The sequence below is a fragment of the Erythrolamprus reginae genome, chromosome 5, assembly GCF_031021105.1.
Source record: "Erythrolamprus reginae isolate rEryReg1 chromosome 5, rEryReg1.hap1, whole genome shotgun sequence".
NCBI classification, from domain to species: domain Eukaryota; kingdom Metazoa; phylum Chordata; class Lepidosauria; order Squamata; family Dipsadidae; genus Erythrolamprus; species Erythrolamprus reginae.
The window spans coordinates 78,360,746-78,384,743 of NC_091954.1; the positions used below are offsets into that span (position 1 = coordinate 78,360,746).

Sequence of the window (23,998 nt, forward strand, 5' to 3'; positions counted from 1 at the left end):
GGCTGTAATGCCAAAACAAAAATAAAAAACAAAAACCACTTGAGGATGAAATTATACTAAGATGGTGTTTCTGTTGTTTATCCATTGGTGTTCTCTGTTGCTGCCAAGATTGCTCCTTGGCAGGTGGGCACAACCTGTGAAGTAGTAGATCTACAATTTGGGAAATTTAGGACTCATGGCATCTGTTTGATCAGCAAGTTAAGGCTATGGCTAGATCAGTTTTTGCCCAGCTATGGCTGTTAATGCTAATTGCAACCAAAGCTGAGGCAGGAGAACTTAGCTACTGTAATTCATACCTTCATCACAATTTGTCTTAATTACTTCAATGTGGCTGTCCTAAACAACTACTCAGAAGCCCATGTGTTTATTGATGCTCTTTACTGGGAGTATATAACATCCATTTCTGGCGTTGGCACTGATTGTTGAACAGTTTATGGGTATAATTTAATGTACTATTGATGTACTTCTTGGTTTGCCACCTAGATATCTTCAGGGTTGTCTGTTTCCATCACTATTGGTCCATTGGCACTTTGAGGAAGCTGTGAGAACTTGTAATCCCTCATTTCTGAGAGATTTGGGGTCTGAGGCTTGACACCCCTGACCTAAGTGATGTTATGGATGTCCTGTCCATGTACCTGGGGCTATGGGGGCCTGGATGATGCTTGCGCTCTACCCAAGCAAGTCTGCATAGTTTTGGGTTTTTCAGCCTTGAAGGGCCAGAGTTCTTACATTTTTAGTTCTGAATGAAGTGGCACTGCCTCAGACAACCCAGTGTGCAAACTGGATTCAAACCTCCTGCTCAAAGAGGAAGACTTTTGAGCAGGAGCTATGCACCTTTCAGATTCTGGACCTGTTTCTGGCCCTACGTTCTATCACTCATGCCCCTGTGACATCCCATCTGGACCATGTCATCTGGCAATGCATTTTACATGAGGTTGCCCTTGGAGAGCATTTGGAAGTTTCATAATTTGACAGAAAAGATAAGTGTGGCTACTTGATGCATGCAACACCACTATATTATTTTCCACTGTGCTTCTGGAGAGAGTTAATGGTGCTGATTGTCACCTCGATCCCCACAATGGATGAATGGCTGCAAAAACTGATGGAGATGGCTAAATTAACTGTTTTGATCTAACAAAAAAAAATACAAATACTTTTATTTTTGCTTGGAAACTGCTTCTGGACTTTGTACTTGAGATGGGAAAAAAATAAAACTTTGATTTTGGTTTTTACCGATTTGATAGATTTGTTGTTATACCATAGAACTGGCTAGTTTATACTATTATGTAAAAATAAAAAGTTGAGGTTTGATGTTAATGCCTTAAATTACTGCCTTGTCTGCACCAAAGAGAGTGAGAAACCAATGCTTCCTCCCGCTTGCCCTTACTTTTTCCTTCCCTATTTCCCTTGCTACCAGTATTTCCTTTTGTATTTTCTTTGTATGCTACCTTATAAACTAATAAAAATGTTTTAAGAAAAGTGTAAAGATATGTGGGAAAGATCTTGGAAGTCTGGGTGACGAGAAATTAACAAGTGAACAGTCAGATTTATTTGGATGCATAGTTAATTGACTCTGGAAATAATTTCTACATTATTCAGGAATAATATTGGGACAAAACTCTACTGAAGAATCTTTGGATCAAAATTTTGAAACAGAAGATTCAAAATTAGATGGAGTAAACATAGCAACAGGGTTAGACAAGGCAGTAATTTAACATTTTCACACTACAAAAAAATGATAGTACTCATGTTCATTCTGTGACCAAAGAATCAAGAGAGTTGGTTAAAACTAAAAAGATAGCACCAATGTTTATTCTGTGACTAAAGAATCAAGAAAGTTGATTAAAAATACAGAAAGCAAAACAAGGCAATTAACAATGATTAGTGTAATCGGATTTACTATGTGATATTCCTTTGCAATAAATATGTATTCTGCTACAGAAATTATCAATGTTAATATTACATTCTCCTTGCTGGGCAACTATTTCAGTACAGAATATGATTTTAAAAGTGACCCGTCACTTTAAAAAAAGACATAAACATTCATTCTGAGGCATTAGCATATTTTTACAGTTACAGTATATAGAGAATTATGCTTCTGACACAAGAATGACAAATGAATTCTAAGACCAGGACAATGGAACAAATTATAATATTTACCAAATGCAAAATGCAGGATTTAAAATCACATTATTACAAACACATTATTTTCTGACTTGAAAAAAAAAATCTCCCTCAGATGTGGAGGTTACAGAAAGAAAAAGCTACGGTTATTGCATTTAAAATATAGCAGTAAATCAAAATGTATTTAATGGTTAACAGTGATTTATTTTATAACTGAAGTACTTGTAAAATATTTGATCTATTATTAGTTTCAAAATCATTTAGGATATTTCTCTCCGAGTCTGCGGAGAGGGGCGGCATACAAATCCAATAAATAATAATAATCATAATAAATAATAATTTCTAAAGTGGAAAATAAATAGTCCATATTACAGAAAAAAAAATAGAGTCAGGAAAGAAGTGTTAGAATGGCATAGTATTTTTATATTTTTTATGGAATCTAGTAAGGTTTTAGTAGCATTTTCTATAATTTTAATAACTTCAAATCTAAACATTTAAAATTGAAAAGATTTTATTAAAGCAATCATTTTCAGAAACTCTCACAGTAATAGAAAGACATGCTCCCATAAAAATAGATTATTAACAAAAGACCTTTTTTAGAACAAAAAATCAATTTGTTTGTTATACGAGATTCATTTCACAAGAAACAAATTTAAGACCGAGTGATGCATTTGTCTTAGTTAAAAGCAGATGGTTTTGAAATTATTTTCATGGATTACACATATTCCCTGTTGAATGGTTTCAGAATTGGTGAACTATTCTTACCAACTCATCCATTAAGCTCCATTTCATCAATGTCTCCTTCATTTTGTATGTAAGATCAGCTATTTTCTTCACAATTAACGCAAAGCTTCAAAAGAAAAAGTAAATCATAACTTTTAATCAATTGGAATCTTCACTTTAATATTTTTTCTTAGAAATATTTGATTGTGCCATAAGAGAATGTGCATTAAAACAATTGGCGGAAGTAACATGAATTGAACACATTGAGATTAAATTCTACTGTTAGTCTCTTGATTGGATTATTGCAACATAATCTATACACAGGTACTCATGAACTGGTATTCATGAACTGGGAGAGCTATACACAGGTATTCATGAACTGGGAGAGCCATGTTAACAAGGCTAGCCAATTAATAGGCATAGCAATTAAGCCAGCCAATGGGAGCTAACCACATCTGAGTCTGTCCAGATAATTGAAACTGAAAACTTAAGTTTAAGTCTGGGGGTGGCTCAGCCCACTCTGTTCTCTGGGCCACTCTATGTACTCTTAGTCCACTCTGTGCTTATCTGCTCTGCTGAAATGAAAATGCTTGTAACTGTTGTTACAATGAAAAAATAATCTAATCTACTCATGGTATTGTAAATATATATAGTATTATGTTTATAAATAGATTAATGAATCCATCTGAATCAGTGATCTGTGTGTGCTTCTGGAAATTGATTTTTCTGCAACAAACTCTGATAAGTAGCTTTGAAGGACACTTGAAACTTCTAGTCAAGAATGTGGCAGCAGAATCAGTTTTAGGTACATCATGGTATGGCCATATTTATTTATTTATTTATTTTTTATTGGATTTGTATGCCGCCCCTCTCCGTAGACTCGGGGTGGCTAACAACAGTGATAAAAACAGCTTTTAACAATCCAATATTAAAACAGTTAAAAACCCTTATTATAAAACCAAACATACATACAGACATACCATGCATAAAATTGTAAAGGCCTAGGGGGAAAGAGTATCTCAGTTCCCCCATGCCTGGCGGCAAAAGTGGGTTTTAAGAAGCTTACGAAAGGCAAGGAGGGTGGGGGCAATTCTAATCTCTGGGGGGAGTTGGTTCCAGAGGGCCGGGGCCGCCACAGAGAAGGCTCTTCACCTGGTTCCTGCCAAGCGACATTGTTTAGTTGACGGGACCCGGAGAAGACCCACTCTGTGGGACCTAACTGGTCGCTGAGATACGTGCAGCAGAAGGCGGTCCCTGAGATAATCTGGTCCATATTACACTATTGTGATAGAAGTTGTGTTACTTCCCAACAGTTCAACCTACAATTCAAGGAGCTGATATTCTTCATGAACTTGGTCAGATTACATATAGCATCACCTTCCCCAAAGGGTTTATAGCTATCTGATATGATTGGACAAAGAGAGCAAATGAAAGGTCTCCTCAGTTAGTGGGAAACCTAGGAAGTAGGCTTTCTTTGTTATGGCACCTGCCCCATGGAATAGCATGCCCCAGAGTTATAGATAATCCCAACCTTATAAGAATTTTGGAAGGCTGTGAAAAACTGTCTCTTCCATCAGGGATTTAAGATCTGTTGATAATTTAGGAACTAGAATGGATGTATGCCAAAAATATAAGTATTTTGTGTTTTTAATGAGAGGGCCACAACCTGGTTTGTATTTTTTTTTTTAACAGATACTGATGTTTTTTATCGTATGTTCCCTGTCAAGAATTTCAAAGATTAGATGGGTGGTAGATTTATAGAGAAATATATGTGGTATAATGAAATGTTTCAATACTATTGTGACCTACATTATCTTTATTATTATACCAGCCACAAAAAAAAAAAATATATTTAATTTTTTTTAAAAATATCTAAACATACCGAATTTGCAAGAGCCTGAGGAAGTTCACCTTTATGAATCCATGGATGAACTTCAAGTAACTCATTTTTTTGGTCCTCCGTAAATATTGGCTGGAACATCTGCATTTGTTTCAGTTTCAATCTGTCATCTCTCAAAACAGTTTCCAATTTTCTAGCATAAGCAAATATAGTATAAACAGTTTCATTTTAGTCTTGAAATAGCCAAAATGTATAAACATTAAAAACAATCACAGGCATAATGTTACAGTAACAATTTAATTTTGGACTATACATTTTATTATTTGATGTATACATTCAAAATTGAAACTTATATCAACATTCCTGTGACTGTTCACTATTTCGGAGAAAAGTCAATTCTATATTCTGCTGATGTATTGATGGCAAAATAGGAATTGTACACAAAATAGGATATAATCAATTGTTAAGAAATTCTCTATTTTCTTGATCTCGGAATGACTCATGTTGCATGGTAGTTAAGATTTCATATCAAACTTTACAATATACTGTATATGGATATGCTGAAAGAGACCCAATTATGCCAATGCAAATTATTTATTTTTGCAGAGAAGTGATAGGCTGAAACAATGGCTTTTGTTTAGATGGCACAAAGAAAAAATGCAGTTCAGAACATTGTTTGTTGGTTTATACAACATAGCAGAAGATGAATATATAAAGCTCTCTTGTGCCTAATTCTAAGTACCACATGTAATTCTAATGGTACAAAACCCATTAAATTGCAAAGAAGAAAGCTAAAAGTGTTTTCTTTAGAATTATCTATAAAACCCCCAGAGCCATCCAATTAGGTCTCCATGGATGCTGCCATTATGGCTGTGGATCAAACACTTATACCTTATTTTTAGATTATTAAATAGATCTGCTTGTCCTTTTTTTCAAAGGAAACAAAGAAAATGTCAACTGGCATATCTCTTTTGCGAAAGCATTCAAGGTCACTAGTGCAAGAGAAAATCAGAACAAGAGATATTGCTCATTTAAAATTCATGGCTTTGGTGCAAATGAGCCAGAGGCAATTTAATTTCTCTTACTATGAGCACCTATCCTAAATAATGATGAACAGAGAAGTGGATATTTTAAATATGAAAATAATATAAGACTGGATGAGATACTACTGTAGAATTTCAAAAAAATGAAACATTATTCAAAGAAATGCAAAGTTATTTGCCTGGGGGTGGGGGAGAAGAAGGATCAAACAAGAGGAATATCAGGCTTGGTAACTACTGCATGCGTGACAAAAATATTACAATTGTGGCTGATCGTAAGCTGAATGTGTCACATCATGGTGTGGATGCTAAAAAAGGGAAATGTAATTTTAACTGCATCAATTAAAGGTTGATATTATAATGCTTAATTCTATATTTTATTAAAAACTCTATTTTTATGTGAAGTTAAATTATGCAGATAGTTGTCAACTTTCCAGTCCTGGTACTACTATATTATATATTAGTTGAGTTCTCATGATATCTCTTGTACCTTCTGTAATTTTAGGAACAATCTCAAAGAAGACTATTCTAAAAAGCCATTTGGAAGAACTGGGTATTATATTTTTAGCATTAAGTAAAAGGTAACTGAAGGGAGAAAATTTTTAAAGTTCTTAAGCAGATGTTACAAAGGTCAAGTCATGTTCTCCATCATCCTACAGTACAGGACACATGGTGATTTTAACTTGCAGGGATGCAAATTATAACTGATTGATACCAAATAATTCTTAACAGGCAAACGTATTTGACAGTGGAATTACCGAAGGAATGGTGAGCTCTCTTTCACTGAATGTATTTCAAGAGAAGCTAAAGAATTGTCTATTAAAACTTCTTAATTTGGATTTAGTGGTCTAAATGACTTCTTCCAACTCAATAACTCTACAAATCAGTGAAATATGGCATTGGTCCTCTGCTCACACAAGTAAAACCTGGTTTAAGGGAATTAAACCAGTGGTAGCTGTGGGGCCAAGTAGCGACAGGTGGGTAATTCTGGCAAAAGTAGCAAGAGCTTGTAGATGCCATTGAAGTAAATATACATTTTTGCATGAATAAGAGACAATGGTTTATTGAAATCAGAAATGTTATTACTTTAGATATTATTCAACTTTGATCATAATTAAAACTAAATTACCGTGATGGAATCTGGTAAGTCATCATAACAGTATCATCTGTATTTGCCATCAACAGGCAAAGAGGATCCTGGAGGACATTTTTAATGTTATGTACATCTTCTTCCATTTGTGAACATTTTGTTTTATGATTATTTTCTGAGGAATTAATGCTTTCAATATATTTGCTAATATGACTTGTCTCACTACATCCTACAGAAGGGAGAAACAATACTTTTATTAATAAAACCTGTTTCTCCATCCATTTTTAACCACTTCCAGAATACTACATGCCACATTACCTGCTCCACAGATTGACAAATCACATCCATTTGATCCAGAATCTAGAGACTCAGCAGCTGCTAAAGCAAATCTTCCTGATGAAACAGATCCAGTGACTGAATTGGTGTCTTCTTGAAGTAAATCAAGTAGGTCAATAGATAATGAAAACTCATCACTATTCTGAACTTCCACTGGTGTATTAACCTTAATATACAAAATAAAACAATAACCCTTTGAATGTTTAAAGAAGAAATTTTAGTTTTTAATAAATGGATTGGGATTAATCTCATTGTATAAGGTTCACATAGCAATTATATTAGTGGAAGAGAGATATTGTGCCATTAAAAAAACCTATTACAGCCAAAAACCATAGTTTAGTTAGTAATTTAATTTAATCATAATAATATACATTCCATACTTTGTACAAGAGAACAGTCTTTTGCTGGAAATCTTTAATAGAGACCATGCAACAACCTGTTCTATTGTCTATGGAGATTCTCATATTTAAAAAGTTTTTGGGCTAAGAAGCAAAACGTTTTCTAGGGAAAAAATCCAAGAAAGTCCAGTTGCCTTCCGAAAAGCACCCTTGGGACAATCTGAGCTATTTGTCTAGATTTTCTACAATAAGCAGAGACTTGGGCTACATGATCTCTATAGGCTCAACAGACAAATAAGAATAGTTAGCTTTATTGTATAAACATATTGAAAACTGTTCACATTTTCTAGTATGAAGATTCCCAATTTTAACAAAAGATAATGTAATACAGTAGCTTTTGCACCAGTGTCTATGCTTTGTTTACCGCATTTTTCGGTGTATAAGACACACCAGTGTATAGGACGCAACTAGATTTTAGAGGGAGAAACCAAAGAAAAAAGTATTCTGAAACAAATGGTGTAGTATTATATTGTTTAATAAAATACCAGTCTATCAGAATACTTTTTAAAACCATGTATACTTTTTAAAACCTTGTATACTTTTTAAAACCATGTACACTTTTTACAAACTTCAAACTTGACAGCTTCAAGACTTGTGGATTTCAACTCCCAGAATTCCTCCACCAGTCATGCTAGCTCAGAAATGGGAATTGAAATCCACAAGCCTTAAACTTGCCAGATTTGAAGACTCTTGCACTCCTAACCCGTAACTCAAACAAATAAACAAAACAACGACAATTCATTTTGTTAGTTGTTCCTTTAGTCACAGAAATGGTTAGTGATAGAATCATTTACAATTACAGTTCCCTGCTGAGGTTGCCTTAATATTACTATTATACCATGAGGTTTTCAAAGACCCCTCTCTTGATTACTCCAATTTTCACAAATGAAGTGCATGGAAATATATGGTGATGATGATAAACCTGAAATACTCCTTAAAAGGAGTGTTTCTAGAGCAGGAATCTCCAACCTTGGCAACTTTTAAGAGTTGTAGGCTATAACTACCAGAGTTCCTCAGCCACCTTTGAGGACTGAGGAACTCTGGGAGTTGAAGTCCAAAAATCTTAAAGTTGCCAAGGCTGGAGACCCCCATTTTAGAGCATTAAATATTCAGCTAAACTCCTGTTTTCCTTGAAAGAGAAGGTTTAAGAAGCTGCAAGACTTACCAGGAAGTTATAAACTGGGAACACAACTTATTCCCTCCCCACCCTTATCTATTCTTATCTATTTGCCTCTTTCCATTCCTACGACAATCCACTGTTTCGGTTGGGCCACTCGGGTGAAAAAACCGGCTGGCTTCGGACCGGAAGTGCTTGGAACAGTGCGGGCTTTGCACTTTTCTCTATGGCAGCGTGAAGTTCCCTTGTTTTCTTCTCTGGAGGTCCTGGGATACGGGCTCGTTCAGTCTCCAGAGCACTGCCTCTGCCGCTGCCGCCATGGAAAGGCAGCTGTGGGGGATAGGCTTATTTTCCCCTTTGTTGCCTTTCTACGGCAGGAGAGGCGGTGGTGCTTGGGAGCCCGCCCTCCAGGACTTGCCAGACTTTCCTCTTCGGCTGTCTTTCCATGGCAGGAGGGGCAGGGCCTGGGGGATGGGCTCATTCAGGCTCCAGAGCGCTGCCACCGCCATGGAAAGCCAGGCTCCCACTCACCCCCGGGGCTGAGCTGCCGGCTTCCCACCTCAGCAAGATTCGGTGTATAAGATGCACCCAATTTTTAAAGCATCATTTTGAGGTAAAAAGGTGCGTCTTATACAACGAAAAATATGGTATATAACATATCTTTAAAATAATTAATTCTTAAAGAAAATATGAAACTGTAAATATTGTGTACTACAGGTAGTCCTTGCCTTACAACCATTTGTTTAGTAATCTTTCAAAATTATAAAAATGATATATCCATTGTCAAACCTAGGACTGTTTGCAGCATCCTGTTTGCGAGTCTTCGGAGAGGGGCGGCATACAAATCTAATAAATTATTATTATTATCCTCATAATCACATGATAAAATTTGGATGCTTGGTAACTAGCATGTATTTATGAAGGGGCTTGGGGTCATGTAAACACCTTTAGTGACCTTCTGACAAGCAAAGTAAATGAGGAAACCAAATTCACTTAATAACTATGTTACTAACTTAACAACTGCAACAATTGACTTAACAACTATGGCAAGAAATGCTATAAAATAAAACAAAATTCACTTGCATTGCTTAGCAACAGAAATTTTGGACTCAATTTTAGTTGTAAGTCAAGGAATATTTGCATTAAATAAATGTAATGACAATTTTTGAAGAATTTTTTTCATTCATAATAATTAGGTAAATATAAATAAAGCTTACGGCACATGCTGCTTTTCTTTTATCATTGCTGCTTAACTGTAGATTTATAATCTCTCCATCAGTTAAAGTCTCATAATTTTCCTCTATAGTAACACTTCCACTTGATAATGTTTTTGGTATTTCTTCTAATTGCAGAAGATTCAACTGTAAAGGAGAACTGCATCGTGACTGGAACGACGTTGATGAGGAGTGATCTTGTAGACCCAAAGTTTCTGATGTACAGCAATGGGACAGCTTACTTTGGTATTTTACAACAGGGTTCTTTTTACTATTTGCTAGAGAATTACAACAAAATGGCTGTGCTGAAAAATCTACTTCAGGAGATGACTTGTTTGAGGCAGCAAATGAAGGAAGTGTTGTAAGCAAAGTTTCTGAAGAGAAAGAAGGCTGAACAGAAAAATCAGATGGCTCAAGAGAAGATGTCTGAAGGATACTATTGCTTGTCTGAGGACATACAGGGTTAGGGAGAACAAGTGCTACTACTGGAGTGATTAATGGTGAAACAAGCTCAGTTAATGGCAGAGGACAATGTTTTTTGAAATCCTGTTTTTCATTAAAATAAGAAGGGGAAACCTGAGAACCCGCTGATGTGATTTCTGTAGATGGAAAAACGGTGGGCAAAATTATTGAAACTGGCAGAGTTGGGTAACTTGCTTGTGAATTATTTGATGAATTTGGGCTAAGCAAAATAAATTTATGCAAGGGTTTGGTACCAGATGTTTGATTGTTTGAAGAATAATGTTGTTTGTATCTTTTTTGTTTAGATTTCTTGATCGATCCAATTTTCTTCCAAGATAAAGCTATTCCAGAACCATGGTGTAATCCACACATATCTAGAAAGAGAAGTTAATTAATTGTGTCTGAACATCTGTTTTGACACTATTCTTTTTAAAAATTATTTCTATCCAGCCATTGCTTTCATATACAACTCAAAGAAGGAAACATACCAATACTTCTTCCTTCTCCCATTTTCCCCACAAGAACAACTTTATGAGTTGGTAAATTGGGCTGAGAGAGAGAGAGTGATACAGCCAGCCAGTTTTTTTAAATGCCCAAAGTGGGATTAGAACTCACAATCTCCTAATTTTTAGACCACACCTAATTGTCCCTTCTTAGAACAGCAGCCCCCAATCTTTTCAGTGCCATGGACCTGTTCCATGAAGAAAGCTTTTTATGTGGTCCAGGAAGGCATGAAATTAAACATGCTGCCTGACTCTGCACATTTGTGTAGCCCGATTTCTGGTGCCGGTCCATGGCCCAGGCGTGGGGGGGGGGCAGCTGTCTTAGAAGAGACAGCTTTTGACTTAAAGAATCTCTACTAGCTACAGAAATGAAAAATACAGTCTTTTTTAAAAAAAAGTCTTTCCAGTTCCTGAATTATTTTAAGATTTAATAAATTTGATTCTATTTAAATGCCTTATTATAACATATTTCTAATTCTTCCATTTCCAAAAGCTATTCTAAATCTGTAACCTGCATAAATACAATCAATATAGAAGAAATAATACTCCTTGTTTTGCATACAAAGTGACAAATTACAATACTTGTAGATTTGGAGGAAGTGGAAAGTTACATGTCTTTGAAAATGATAACTTAATCTTTCATTTGTTTGCCTAACAGTGTTTTTTAACTTTGATGTGTGGACTTCAATTCCCAAGCTAGCATGCTGATTCATAGATCTGCGATACAGTGCTGACCTTTGGAAGAAGCAAATAATACAGCAAATATATACATTTTTACTGAATTATACACAAAGTATTAAACAAATTAACAATAATTATTTTAAAAAACATACCATATTCTCCTTTGGGTCTTTTTTGAAAGTAGCAATTGTAAGCACACTTAAAAATATGGAACCTTTTTATTTGTTTACACTTATTCATAAAACTCCACTCTTCTTTTTCATTATGTATTGCAAGGCTATCCTTCGTAAGGCCCAATTTCTTAAATATAGCTTTTCTCTTTTTCTCTTGTAAATTGTTAGATTGTAGAACAATAGTTTGATTCTCTGTGGATTTTATCCCAGATTGATTGTCTTCTAAAATTTCTAAAAATAAATTTGAAGACAGACATATAGGAGTTTTTTAATGTTATTAAAAAGTTGTAAACATGTTAAAATATAAATGTCTATAGTAGTCTGCTGAAGTTTATATAAGAAAGAGGCCCCATAATTATTACAATTAAATATCTAAATAAACTACATTTATTCTAGACTCTAGAGGATACAGTGTCATATTCTGCCTCATAACAAAAGTGGAACTATACCTAATTCAGGCTGTGTTTTTTTTTAATCTCCAACATGAACTATGGTGCTGCTGTGGCTGCACTGACTGACAAAAGATATTGCACTTTCAGGTTGTCCATGAAAAGTCAAAGACGTTAAATGAGCATCCATAAGAACTGAAGCATTGGATGTGTCAGATATTTCCAACACTGCAGGACTATGTGAGTTTTTGACTCCCCTTTCTTTTCATAACAACAAAGAGAAAAGAATTTTTTAAAAAACCAAATGCAATTTTTTCAAACAAATATAGCATGATGACAGGTGAAACTGTCCAGATCTACTAGACTGAGTCAAACATAGGATAAAGATTTGGAAAGGTTTATATAGTGTAGTTTTTCAGCTTCCTGGAATTTTTTAAAATTATGTGTGTTTCACTTTTTCATTTCTTGAGCTTGTAAATATGTTTTCATTGATAAAAGTTTTCATCATTGTTATCAAGACTAAAGCACTGAATTGTCATTCCTTTTGGCTTGTACAGATTTAGACTGGGGAAGAGAAATAAATATTAATATTGTTTTTCAATTCAATTTCCATTATCTATAATGAAACAAATATTCAATACTTTTTAAAGAAATGTTTCTGAATGAGCACAAAAGCATGAATTATTTTTCTCTTAATTTCAATCTTAGATTATTTAAATGACCATGAACTATAAACCAACTTGTTCATAACCATGCTGTACTAAATGCTAAGTTAACAAAAAACTACACTACACTAGTATAAATAGAAAACCTGTTTCTAAGACTGGCATTAAATCAAAATGTTCAAATTTTGCTTGTTGAAAATTATTGTATTCTTTTTTTCTATCACTCTTTCTGGTCTTTGAGAAACATAATAATACAGAGCCAGAGAAGGGCTACCAAAATTTTTACTACCACACTGTGGGCATGGCTTATGCAGGACACCCTGCATTTTCTTTCAACATCTTTCAGTGCAAATTGGGTGCTCTGGGGTGGAGCTCCATTTTCGCTACCCCTGCCCACCCCTGTACAGAACAGACAATGAATATCACAAGTTTCCTTGCTTCGCTATTCTTGCTGGTTCTTGCTGGTTAACTAAATATCTTTATTGCTGAAGAAGAAATATTGGACTGTTTCTTGAATCAACTGCTTTACATGCATTGTAAGGCTTAGCTTAGGAAAGACCATGTTTTAAGACTGAATGTTGCCAAGTGGAAGCTGCAATCCCAAACACACTTGGGTAAGGAGTAGCATTACTTGAAGATAAAAGTGCATAAGACTTCCCTGTGAAATCCATAAATAATATCTCCAATACCTGCTAATGCTTTTGTTGTATCAGAATTAATTTTCTCTCTATATATATCAGTATTCAGTGCTACATCAGTATATGGTTTCGGGTGAGTCATTTTCTGCATAGCATCAGCTGCACAGCAACTTTCCAAGTATCTACAAGAAAAAGCAACTTTAAAACTTTATGAAAGCAGTCATTTTAAAAAGTACATGCACATACCAGTAATTCAGTGAAATGCATTATAGTTTACCTGATAACATTATCTAAACAGCTGATCTCTTGATATGAATATATCATTTGTTCTCCCAAAGTTGATTCCTTTGCAACTAGACTCCTTTGGCAAGCAGTCTCAATACCATCATTTTCAAACAATTGAGTAGCACTATTGGTATGATCATGGTAGTCAGTGGGTTTCTCTGAACAATATAAAAATAATACAGAGGTTCATTCGGGTTTTCTTCCAAAATCAAACATTATAGAGTCAGGAAACTGATAAAACCAAGCCTAATAACGTAAGCAACTCAAATCTTGTGGCCACTGAGGTTAAAGGGCAGTACAGTGTTCCCTCGATTTTTGCGGGTTCGAACTTCGCGAAAAGTCTATACCATGGTTTTTCAAAAATATTAATTAAAAAATACTTTGCGTTTCCCCCCCATACCACGGTTTTTCCTGCGCAATAACATCATATGTCATCGCCAAACATTCGTCCACCTTTAATAAATATATTTTTTTAATAAACTTTAATAAATAAACATGGTAAGTAATAATCTAAAGGATTGCTAAGGGAATGGAAATTCGCAATTTAGGGGTTTAAAGTGTTAAGGGAAGGCTTGTGATACTATCCATAGCAAAAAATAGTGTATTTACTTCCGCATCTCTACTTTGCGGAAATTCGATTTTCGTGAGCGGTCTCGGAACGCATCCCCTGCGAAAAGTGAGGGAACACTGTATTGCAGGCACCCTCTTCCTTTAGCTTGGAATTTGATGCTGACAGGGCTTAAGGTAGACTCAGCCTTCCATTCTACCAAGATCAGTAAAATGGGAGTCCAGATTCTTGGAGACAATATGCAAATAATGCTTCTGCACTGTAAATGTCCCAGAAAGTGCTGCAAATTGTTATGAGATAGTATATAAGCCTAAATGCTATTGCTCTCGAAGATACAGAAAATACTACACAAACTGACTATCGTTAGCGGCATTGGACTAAATGCAATTGATCAAAAAATAGTTAAAATAATTGAAGATATAGCTAAAATAATTGAAGATATAACTAAAATAGCTGATAGTAATTTCTTTAAATTGACTTTGATTTATACCTCGGTAAGATTTCTTCTGATTTTCATGCTTTAATCTAGAATCAAAGGAGGCATGAGTTCTGTCCACACTTCCATTTTTACAAATATTTTTAAAAGAATTCTGGAATCGAGAGGAAACAAACAGTCTTTAAACCATGCTTGCATATTTATTTGGAATAATTAATTAGAAATTATTTAATTGGCTCATATTTATAAGAAAAATCACTACCTTTTTCATTTATTAATAGAACTATACCAAACTTACAGTTTTCTCTGCCTTCTGAGTATCTTCATTGTTCCCATTGCTGTCACTGGATGAAGCCACACTCATTAGATTCTCATGTGATCCATTGCTGCCCAAACTTCCATAGCCACTGGATCCACTGTTATATATAGGCTAAAATATAGAGATATATATATTGTAATAATGAAGGATGCTGCTAGTCAGAAACCTCATTTATTTGCATCCCTCCTTTATTATTTTCATAAATAACTCAAGGATGGAGAACTTAGCCAACAGACTTTCCTCCTCCCATTTTCTTACAATAACCCTAGCACAGAAGGATATTTAAAAACACTAAAGGCAGAATTCCATTTTTAATATTTTTAAGGTACTAGTTATGCAGTTCATGTTTAATATTTGTGTCTATGTATGTATAGGTAGTCCTCAACTTACATCCATTTGTTCAACAACTGTTCAAAGTTTTAATGATCATAAAAAGTGGACTTATGACCAGTTCTCGAAGTTTTGGCTGTCTCATCATCTCTGCAGTCACATGAATACAATCTGGGTTATCAGATGCTTGGCTTGTAATCATGATGTTGGAGTGAGCTATGTCATGTAATCACCATTTACAACCTTCCTTCCTGGATTCCCACAAGAAAAGTCAATGTGGAAATGAGCAAAGAAGGTTGATCATCATCATCATCATCAGATTTATATGCTGCCCCTCTCTGAAGACTCGGGGCGGCTCACAGCATATAATATAAAACAATAAATACAAAGACAAATCTAATTAATTAAAAACTACATAAGATAAAAACCCAATATATTAAAAATCAGTCAAACAAATTCAAATCACAGCCATACATCACATTTATTGGCCAGGGGGCCAAGATCTAATTACCCCAAGCCTGGTAACATAAGTGAGTCTTAAGACTCTTGCGAAAGGCAAGGAGGGTGGGAGCAGTGCGAATCTCTAGGGAGAGCTGATTATCATGTCCACAAATCGCTCCCATCATGTTCTCTTGAGGAGCCCCTCTACAGAATGTGAGATCTTGGGGATCACCTCCATCTGCCCACACTCCATGCTTCATGCTATTTGCAGCACCTTGTCCATAGTCTCTATCTGCCCTCCTGCTTCTTCCATAAAGCCATGAGTCTTTGGAGTTATGATACAATTAAGGACTATATCAGTATATGGCATGGTCATGTGACATCATGTCTTACAAGTGCATTGCTTAGCAATGGCAATTCTGGTCCAAACTGCCATTCTAACCCAAAGTTATCTGCTTCAGTGTGTGTATATATATATATGTATAAATATCTAATAAATAAACATCATACTTGTAGTAATAGCTTATGTATTTGCTCTGTAATTTCTTCAATATTGGGATATTGCATTTTTTCTTCTGTGTGCTGAGGTACAAATACATCTTCATTCAAAGGGCTCCTAAAATAATAATATACAATGGCAAGCTTATTTATTTCAGTTACATATAGCCTGTTTTTTTCTCTCTTGCACCTTTAAACACTTAAACTGATCAAACATTCAGGCTTACATTGTCCAAACATTATCTTATTTATATAATCTGATTCTGAAACAACTTTTGACAAGTCTTGAAAGATCAGGGACAATTGTAAGTTTATTAGAAATATTTAATATTCAACATATGCAAATTTAAATGCAGTTATTAGTTCCCTTTTTATTGAAGAAATCATTTCTAAAATATGTAAACTAGTACCACTGGCATTTTGACTTTCCAAAAGGTATTCATGATTACTAAATGTACATAAGCTAGAATATCTTAGATTCTAAATTTATCCATATACTACCCATATATCATATCACTGAAAAAAGAAAGCTGAAAATCCTTGCACAGAACCACATGATTTAAAAAATGACCTAAGGTTTGTGTGAAATGGTTAAACTGCATTGCATAAACGTAGATAATTATTAAAGCCTCTTTAGTGTAAATTTGCAGCAGGGGTGGGTTTCTACTGGTCAGGTTCAGTGCATTTGCACCGGTAGCAGCCCACTGGTGATGTCACGAAGACGTCCCAGTCTCTGGGCACCGCCATTTCCCCCCAAATTTTTTTGAATATTTTTCAGGGGGTTTTAGAGGGGGATTTCTTAATTTTTTTCTTTTTTTGAACATGCGCAGAAGCCGAGTTTCTGGCACTGCACATGTGTCTCCATTTTGTTTTGGGTGTCTCCATTTTGTTTTGTTTGGGATTTTGCACTGCACAACAATTTCTTCTGGGCCAGGAGCAGAAGGCATCTACCCTCTGCTGGGTCGTCTGGATAAGGGAAGGAAAGTGTTTTTGGGAGGCAGCCACTTAGAGGTAAGAAAATGAACCACTGAGGAAAGAAGCCCACGAAGCTGCCGGCATTGCAGCTGTTCCAACTCCCCATAGTTTGGAACTCCAAGTGGAACAGGCTGTTGCAAAGAAGTGGCAGCTCTGGGTGTCCCAAGCCCACTTAATGATAGGCATCACCTGGTCACATAACTGGCAAGCCATTCCCACCTGATCACTTGACTAGCAAGCCACTCCCCCCCGGTCACATGGCCGGCAAGCCACACCCACAAAATAAGCCATACCCATAGAGTGGTAGTAAAAAATGTAGGAACCTGCCCAATTTGAAGATATACTATATTGTATAATCAGTACCTGAATAAGTTATATTGGATACAGTCTATAATGACATCATGATGGAAATGTGGGCAAAACAGTGTAAGATGCCAATCATACAACTGACAACAGCTTTTCTTAAAGAGACTAATCTGGACTTTGATAAGGATAACTTATTATTAACTGTCTAACCAATTTGGACTGGCCTTTCCTAGAACCAACTTTTACACTGACAGTAAAATTCTCCAGGAGACCTAATTCACCTAAAATTCTACCTAAAAGATCTAAAATTCTCCAGGAGACCTAATCTGTAGATTGGTACCACACCACAACATGAAAATAAATAATACCTTGCTAAAAGTAAACATTAGGGTTTTACTTGGATATTTATTATTATCTTTTAAAATTTAGGTAAACTATATATGTAAAATTTAGGCAAACTATATATGTAAATAGTACTGTATCCAACTGGCACTGAGAAATCTACATCTTTTCCTACAGGAGGAAGAAAGAAGAGGAAATTATCCTTTTACACAGAAGATCTCTTCAACTGTATAATTAGATTTTGGCACACAATGTATGGAGGTCTCTTGCAAACAATTCATCTCATGAATTCTTGTTTTATTGACATTAATTTCTTACGTTCTAACTCTGTGTCTTCCAATTATAAATGAAATATTTCGACTCCAAGGATTGATGAAACTAGACCAGCTTGTATCCAAAGTTACATATTCGCAATTTCTAGTACAGAATCTGATTGGTGAATAATCAAATGGTTGTCCGCCATACAGAAGTACTGTTAAAAAAAAAAACACGCACGCTTTAATGATAGAGAAAAGTGATATTTTGAATATCAATAGAACACTATAAAACTGCATAAGGTAAACATTAAAAGATAAATGATTTGTTTGTTACTAACAGTTTGATGGAAAAAGCTCTTTGAACGTGAGACTCAGCATGAATTATCTAATTTGGTTTTAGTTCAGTAGAAGATGAAAGGAACTGCTGATATGAAAATGTAAAATTAACTTATTTTAATTAAATTAAGTAAAATTAACTTTGCAATGCTGAAAATGGGCAAGAATAATATTTACACAGTATGTATAAATTCAAGATTCTATATTTTAGACTGAATCTAGATTTAGAGCAGAGCTATTAAATTATCCCACAATATGCTAACAACATTTATGATATTTCAAATAGTCAAATATTTGAATTTTTTTCTGAAACCGATTAAACTGAGGCTATTGAGGAATTGAAGGTTACTGAAATGATGCAACTAACCACAATTAGATATTAATATACATATATTCTATTTTGCATATCTATACTTGAATACATGAAAATAAGGCTGCATAAAGCATTCAAAAGGTGCTTTGCAAAGGATTGTTCTTCATATTGTTAAAGTTGTCACATTCTCTGTGCCAGCGTTCCAATTAGCATCTGAGAAATAAATCATAATCCAAACCTTGGCCTTCTTCCAAGTTCCAATTTATTAATAGTCATGTTGGTTATGAACTATAATCAACCCAATAGTAACTTTTCGTAGTTTCCTACAGTCCTCCACCCAGGTTACGGTTCATCCATCGTCCCCAAACCCACAAGTTCATCAGATGGACCACTTCAGTTCTTTCAACGTTCATGATCCTCCCCTGTACTTCTGGCTGGTACTTGAACAAAGGATGACCTTGGATCTCTGGAAAGAATTTGTTGCGGCTAGCATTTTTCTCTCTCATGCAACCACTCTTCCCCAATTCCCACAGTACTATTCCACTTGTGGCAGGCCAAAATCTCTAACTCAAAATGATGACTTCAGACTGACACTCTGAAGACACAATTACTCCTCTCTGTGAATGTTTCTGTACATGTACAGAAGACATTTCCTCTGAGACTGTGAACAATCTCAAATCTTAATGGAATAATATTTCAGTCATACTGCAAGTATACACATACAGATCTCAATTTTAAATTATTTAGGTATCATGTTATTTGGGTCACATGGTCAAGTTTTTATATTTTTTATATCAGTGGGTCTAAATATTGCTTCATCTGTTCTCTGTCACCAATAATGTGATCAATCCAGAAGAAGACAGTGAAGTGAGTAATCAAAATTTAATCAGGGGATTAATCTGTTAAATATTTCTTAAAACTTCATGAACATCCCTTATGTTTTATTGCATTTGTTTTCTTCATTTTTTGCTTCTCACCCTTCATTAAAAGCAAGAATAGAAAAACATACTTTTTTGGTGAATTGTTAGCATTAAAGCTCTGTCATTTGGATGAAGATGTTGTAAAACAGGAGTTCCAATTAAGTCCTGAGGTAAGTATCCCAACAGAGGCACAGCTCTTAAAAAAGAATTCGAATAAAAATAGAGTAGAACTAATTATATATATATATATATGCATACAGTATATCAACTTAATTTCAATTGAAATAAAATAAAAATAGGTACAGTATATCTGGAATTTATATCACACTTAAATTTGCAAAATAGTAGGAAAAATGGTTATATTTATCTCTTTATTAAAAGTTATTTATATAAGATTATTAAAGTCAAGTAGCAGTATGAAATAACTATGCTGTCCTTTAATCCCCAATGCCTGGACCAGAGCCCACTACTGGGCCATGGGTTATTTGCAACAGGGCTGCACAAGCTGGGCTGGTGATCAAATGTATGGCTCGACTTATGTGAGTCGTAGGCTGATACGTATATGAGTAGTAGGCTGGTACACTGCACACATGCACACTCAACATCTGCAAATTGAGCTGTGCAGCCCACTTACACACAAGCTCACTGCTCGTATAGCCCAGTTACCCTCTCCCCCTCCCCATCAGCCTGCCAAGCCACAAAAGTTGGGAAATGTTGCTTTAATTTTTGTAACGCAAAGGTTTCATTCAGAATTAAATGATGAATTTCTGCTATAAGTAATGGACAGAAAAAAAGGACAAAATCATTCTGAAAGAGAGGAATTATATTCCATTTTTTATTTTATGCAGATCCCTTTTCTTTATAATTTAACAAAAGCCAACAACATAAATTCATGCATTATTATAATATGTGTACATTACCTGTTTTCATTATTATTTTCATAAAGAAGGCATCAAAACATATATTAAAACATTTAAGCATGGGAGTTTTAACTCACCTTTCATCTACTTCTTGGAATAAGCAACTTGGTGTATGGATGGTGGTAAAGATTCTTTTATTAGGAGGAATTCTAGGTGCTGAAAGAAAAAAAGAAGTACTTTTAATATAAAATTTTAAAATATATGTAAACAGGATACACTAAGGAAACATAATTTTTGCAGTGTTCAACTTCTTCACAGCAACTGGTATTAAAAGCAAGATGACCTATCAAATTGTGTGATCAGTTTGCTTTAATTCTGTGATGCTTTTGTATTTTAAATACAGATTTAAGACTTGTTAATCACTTGACATTAAAATCCTATTACAATAAATATAATTAAAACACTTAAATCCTTGAATCTAATTATTTTACTGAGATTAGCTAAGGCTATTTTTACTGAATAATTCTCAGAGCATTACAGGAAAGGATAAACAAATCTTTATTTCCCAATGGGGAGTACATGAACTACAAGGAATATTGCAGGTGGAATATATTTCTCCTCTTTAAATCAACAAAGATGGTAGGCAGGAAACAAAAGAGTCAAGAGTGGAAGAAAGCATAGAATAGCATAACAACAGGTTTCCAGTTGGTTGTGTAGATGAATGGAACTGAGTGTCTAGGATCAAAAGAGCCTGAGATAAGGCTAATGAGGAAATAGCTTTGTTTGTCAATCTTGACTGTAGCATGCGGGGGTGGGGAGATGGGATGAGATTTTGAAAGTATTTTCATACATTCTGATAGTCAAGATTACTATAAAATTTACACATGCTAGGAGCTTTCAGCATGACTATTATACGGGAACAATCAAAGAAAAAAGTCATGGTGATAACAATTAAAAAAAACCCTCCTCCTCACCTATTCTACCTAAAAGTTCTGTTTTAAATGTCAAGTTAGTGTTATTAAGACTTTTCTCATTGAAGGTTTAACCCATGAATGAAAATGCTGACTTATAAGTTATCCATCACCAGGAAAAGAAACATTTACACCTTCAGATCTGTTTCCAAGATTACTTATCTGTACAGATCACATATACTGCGGCATGGAAAGTGTCTATTGTGGTAGGAGTCTATGGGAATTCCATCTTACTGATTCAATTTTCTATGCAACAGTTGACCAATTTATACTTTTGTGCCTGTACACATGGGGTTGTTTTTGTTCACTGTCCAATCTGTTGCCTAATATTTTCCATTCCTAAGATACTGTGGACACTTTGAAAGAGGCAGCTCAAATTTTGAATCAACAACCATGGACCGTCCCAATTACTATCTGACTCTATAAATGGAATTTAGCATACTCTCAATCTGAGAGTCTGTAGAGCAAAGTTGGTATTCTAAAAGGCACAGGAGTTCTATGTTAGATCATTGGCATGAATATTATTTGATCAATTTTAATTTGGTCACTTGTATAACCTATGGCTGTAGTAGTGAACTGGTTAAAATAGTTTGTCCTACATAATTGATATATACAAATGGTTTATCGAAAGCCCTTTTTCCTGCAAACTGTAGCAATACTATTAATTATGTTATGGGTAGTAGACACAACTATTCAATGAAATGTTCCCCCTTGCAGAAAGTCCCTTGCTTACTGGGAAACTGGGGGATCTGAAACAGAAAGTACAATAGTTTGAGCACAAGAAAATTTTGGAGAGTAGAGACAGAAACCCATTGTAGTTATATTTCATGACAGTGAAGGCAGTTAAGAACCCTTATTTTTCTACATGTCTCATTCCAGGTGTGTAGTATTGCACTCTGGACACATCTGGAAAACATTGATTATCTAAATCCATTTCAATCAGGTTCAGTTGGGATACGGGATTGAAACTGCTTTCCTTATCTTGGTGGATGATTAATGATAGTAATAAATTAAATAAATTGTTATTTATTCATAAGACCTGTCAACTTCTTCTGCCAACTAGACTTTGATAGTTTTATGACTGTTATAAATGTTCTTGCTAGATAATGTTAAAGGACTACTGTTCAACAACTAAGCAACAGGGCTATGGGCTCATATGGAGTTCCATCTTTCTCCAATTTTATACAATTTCTGTATGAAACCATTTAAAGAAATCTTTATAATGAATGTATGCTTATGACATCCATACAGTATATTGCTCCATACTATTTAATTTGAAGTCAAATTGGCTGATACTAAATTTGATAATGGAGTAGACAAGCATTAACCTGCTAAAAAATTAAATTAAAAATAAATAAATTAAAATTAAATTCAGACTAGATAGAGCTTTTTTGACAAGTAGAAAACAGGATCTAAGATTGGTGCCCAGTCTGTTCTAGATAAGGTTGCATTACTCCTGAGAGGACAAATTTATTTCAAAATGGAACATGGAGATATACAATAAAGCAAGCAAGCAACCAACCAACCAACCAATCATAAGACAAAAATCAAATACAGGAATAATCATTCTTAAAACTGTTAAAACTATTTTAACCAGAAATTATATTCATACAGAGCATTACCAAATAAATTGTTTACTACAGAGGAAACATGTTTCTTATGTTTCTCCCAAGATATGACATCATCCTCATCCCAAGAATAACTTCATCTCCTTTTTATTCATTTTCAGGAAAATAATGACCTTTGCCTTTAGCCAGAACATTTCAGAGTGAATTACTTTAATAATGGATGTACAGTGATCCCTCGATTATCGCGAGGGTTCCGTTCCAAGACCCCTCGTGATAATCGATTTTTTGCGATGTAGGGCTGCGGACCCTTTTTTTCAATGGCCGCGCATGCGCAGATGGTGGAGGTGGGGAGCGACGAAAGTGCGGAAGCCGACAGATTGCTTTGAATGTCGGCTGCCCCCGCCCCCCCAGCACCCGCTCGCCCGCCATTCGCCCGGCCACCCGCCGTTCGCTCGCTGCTCGCCCGGCCACCCGGGTTCGGGGGGGTGCTGGGAAGCCCCCCAGGCCAGCTGCGACCTTTTAAAACAGCCGCGCCGCTTCCCAGCTGACTCCTGAAGCCAAACGTGGAAGTTCGCCTTTGGCGTTTGGCTTCAGGACTCAGCTGGGAAGCGGCGCGGCTGTTTTAAAAGGTCACAGCCGGCCTGGGGGGCTTCCCAGCACCCCCCCGAACCCGGGTTGGGGGTTCGGGGGGGTGCTGGGAAGCCCCCCAGGCCGGCTGCGACCTTTTAAAACAGCCGCGCCGCTTCCCAGCTGAGTCCTGAAGCCAAACGTGGAAGTGGTTTTTTTTAATTAATTTTTTTTTTAAATCGCGATATAGCGTTTCGCGAAGATCGAGATCGCGAAACTCGAGGGATCACTGTAACTGTTTTTATTATAATTT

General features: G+C 35.5%; 1 protein-coding gene across 2 annotated transcripts in view; it reads right to left on the bottom strand.

The window, feature by feature from the left end:
• Nucleotides 1-1,779: 1,779 nt before the first annotated feature.
• Nucleotides 1,780-23,998, bottom strand: part of LOC139168472 (period circadian protein homolog 2-like) — a 35,547-nt gene continuing 13,328 nt past the window's right edge. For both annotated transcript variants that reach the window (XM_070754064.1, XM_070754063.1), the window contains exons 8-21: nt 20,717-20,795; nt 19,809-19,915; nt 18,212-18,365; nt 16,283-16,388; nt 14,981-15,112; nt 14,737-14,836; nt 13,671-13,836; nt 13,445-13,575; nt 11,681-11,932; nt 9,886-10,718; nt 7,136-7,319; nt 6,857-7,046; nt 4,730-4,880; nt 1,780-2,974 (exon numbers count right to left, since the gene is read on the bottom strand). In XM_070754064.1, coding sequence (XP_070610165.1) covers nt 2,945-2,974; nt 4,730-4,880; nt 6,857-7,046; nt 7,136-7,319; nt 9,886-10,718; nt 11,681-11,932; nt 13,445-13,575; nt 13,671-13,836; nt 14,737-14,836; nt 14,981-15,112; nt 16,283-16,388; nt 18,212-18,365; nt 19,809-19,915; nt 20,717-20,795 — 2,615 coding nt within the window. In that variant the 3' untranslated portion in view covers nt 1,780-2,944. The remainder of the gene's footprint in view (nt 2,975-4,729; nt 4,881-6,856; nt 7,047-7,135; nt 7,320-9,885; nt 10,719-11,680; nt 11,933-13,444; nt 13,576-13,670; nt 13,837-14,736; nt 14,837-14,980; nt 15,113-16,282; nt 16,389-18,211; nt 18,366-19,808; nt 19,916-20,716; nt 20,796-23,998) is intronic.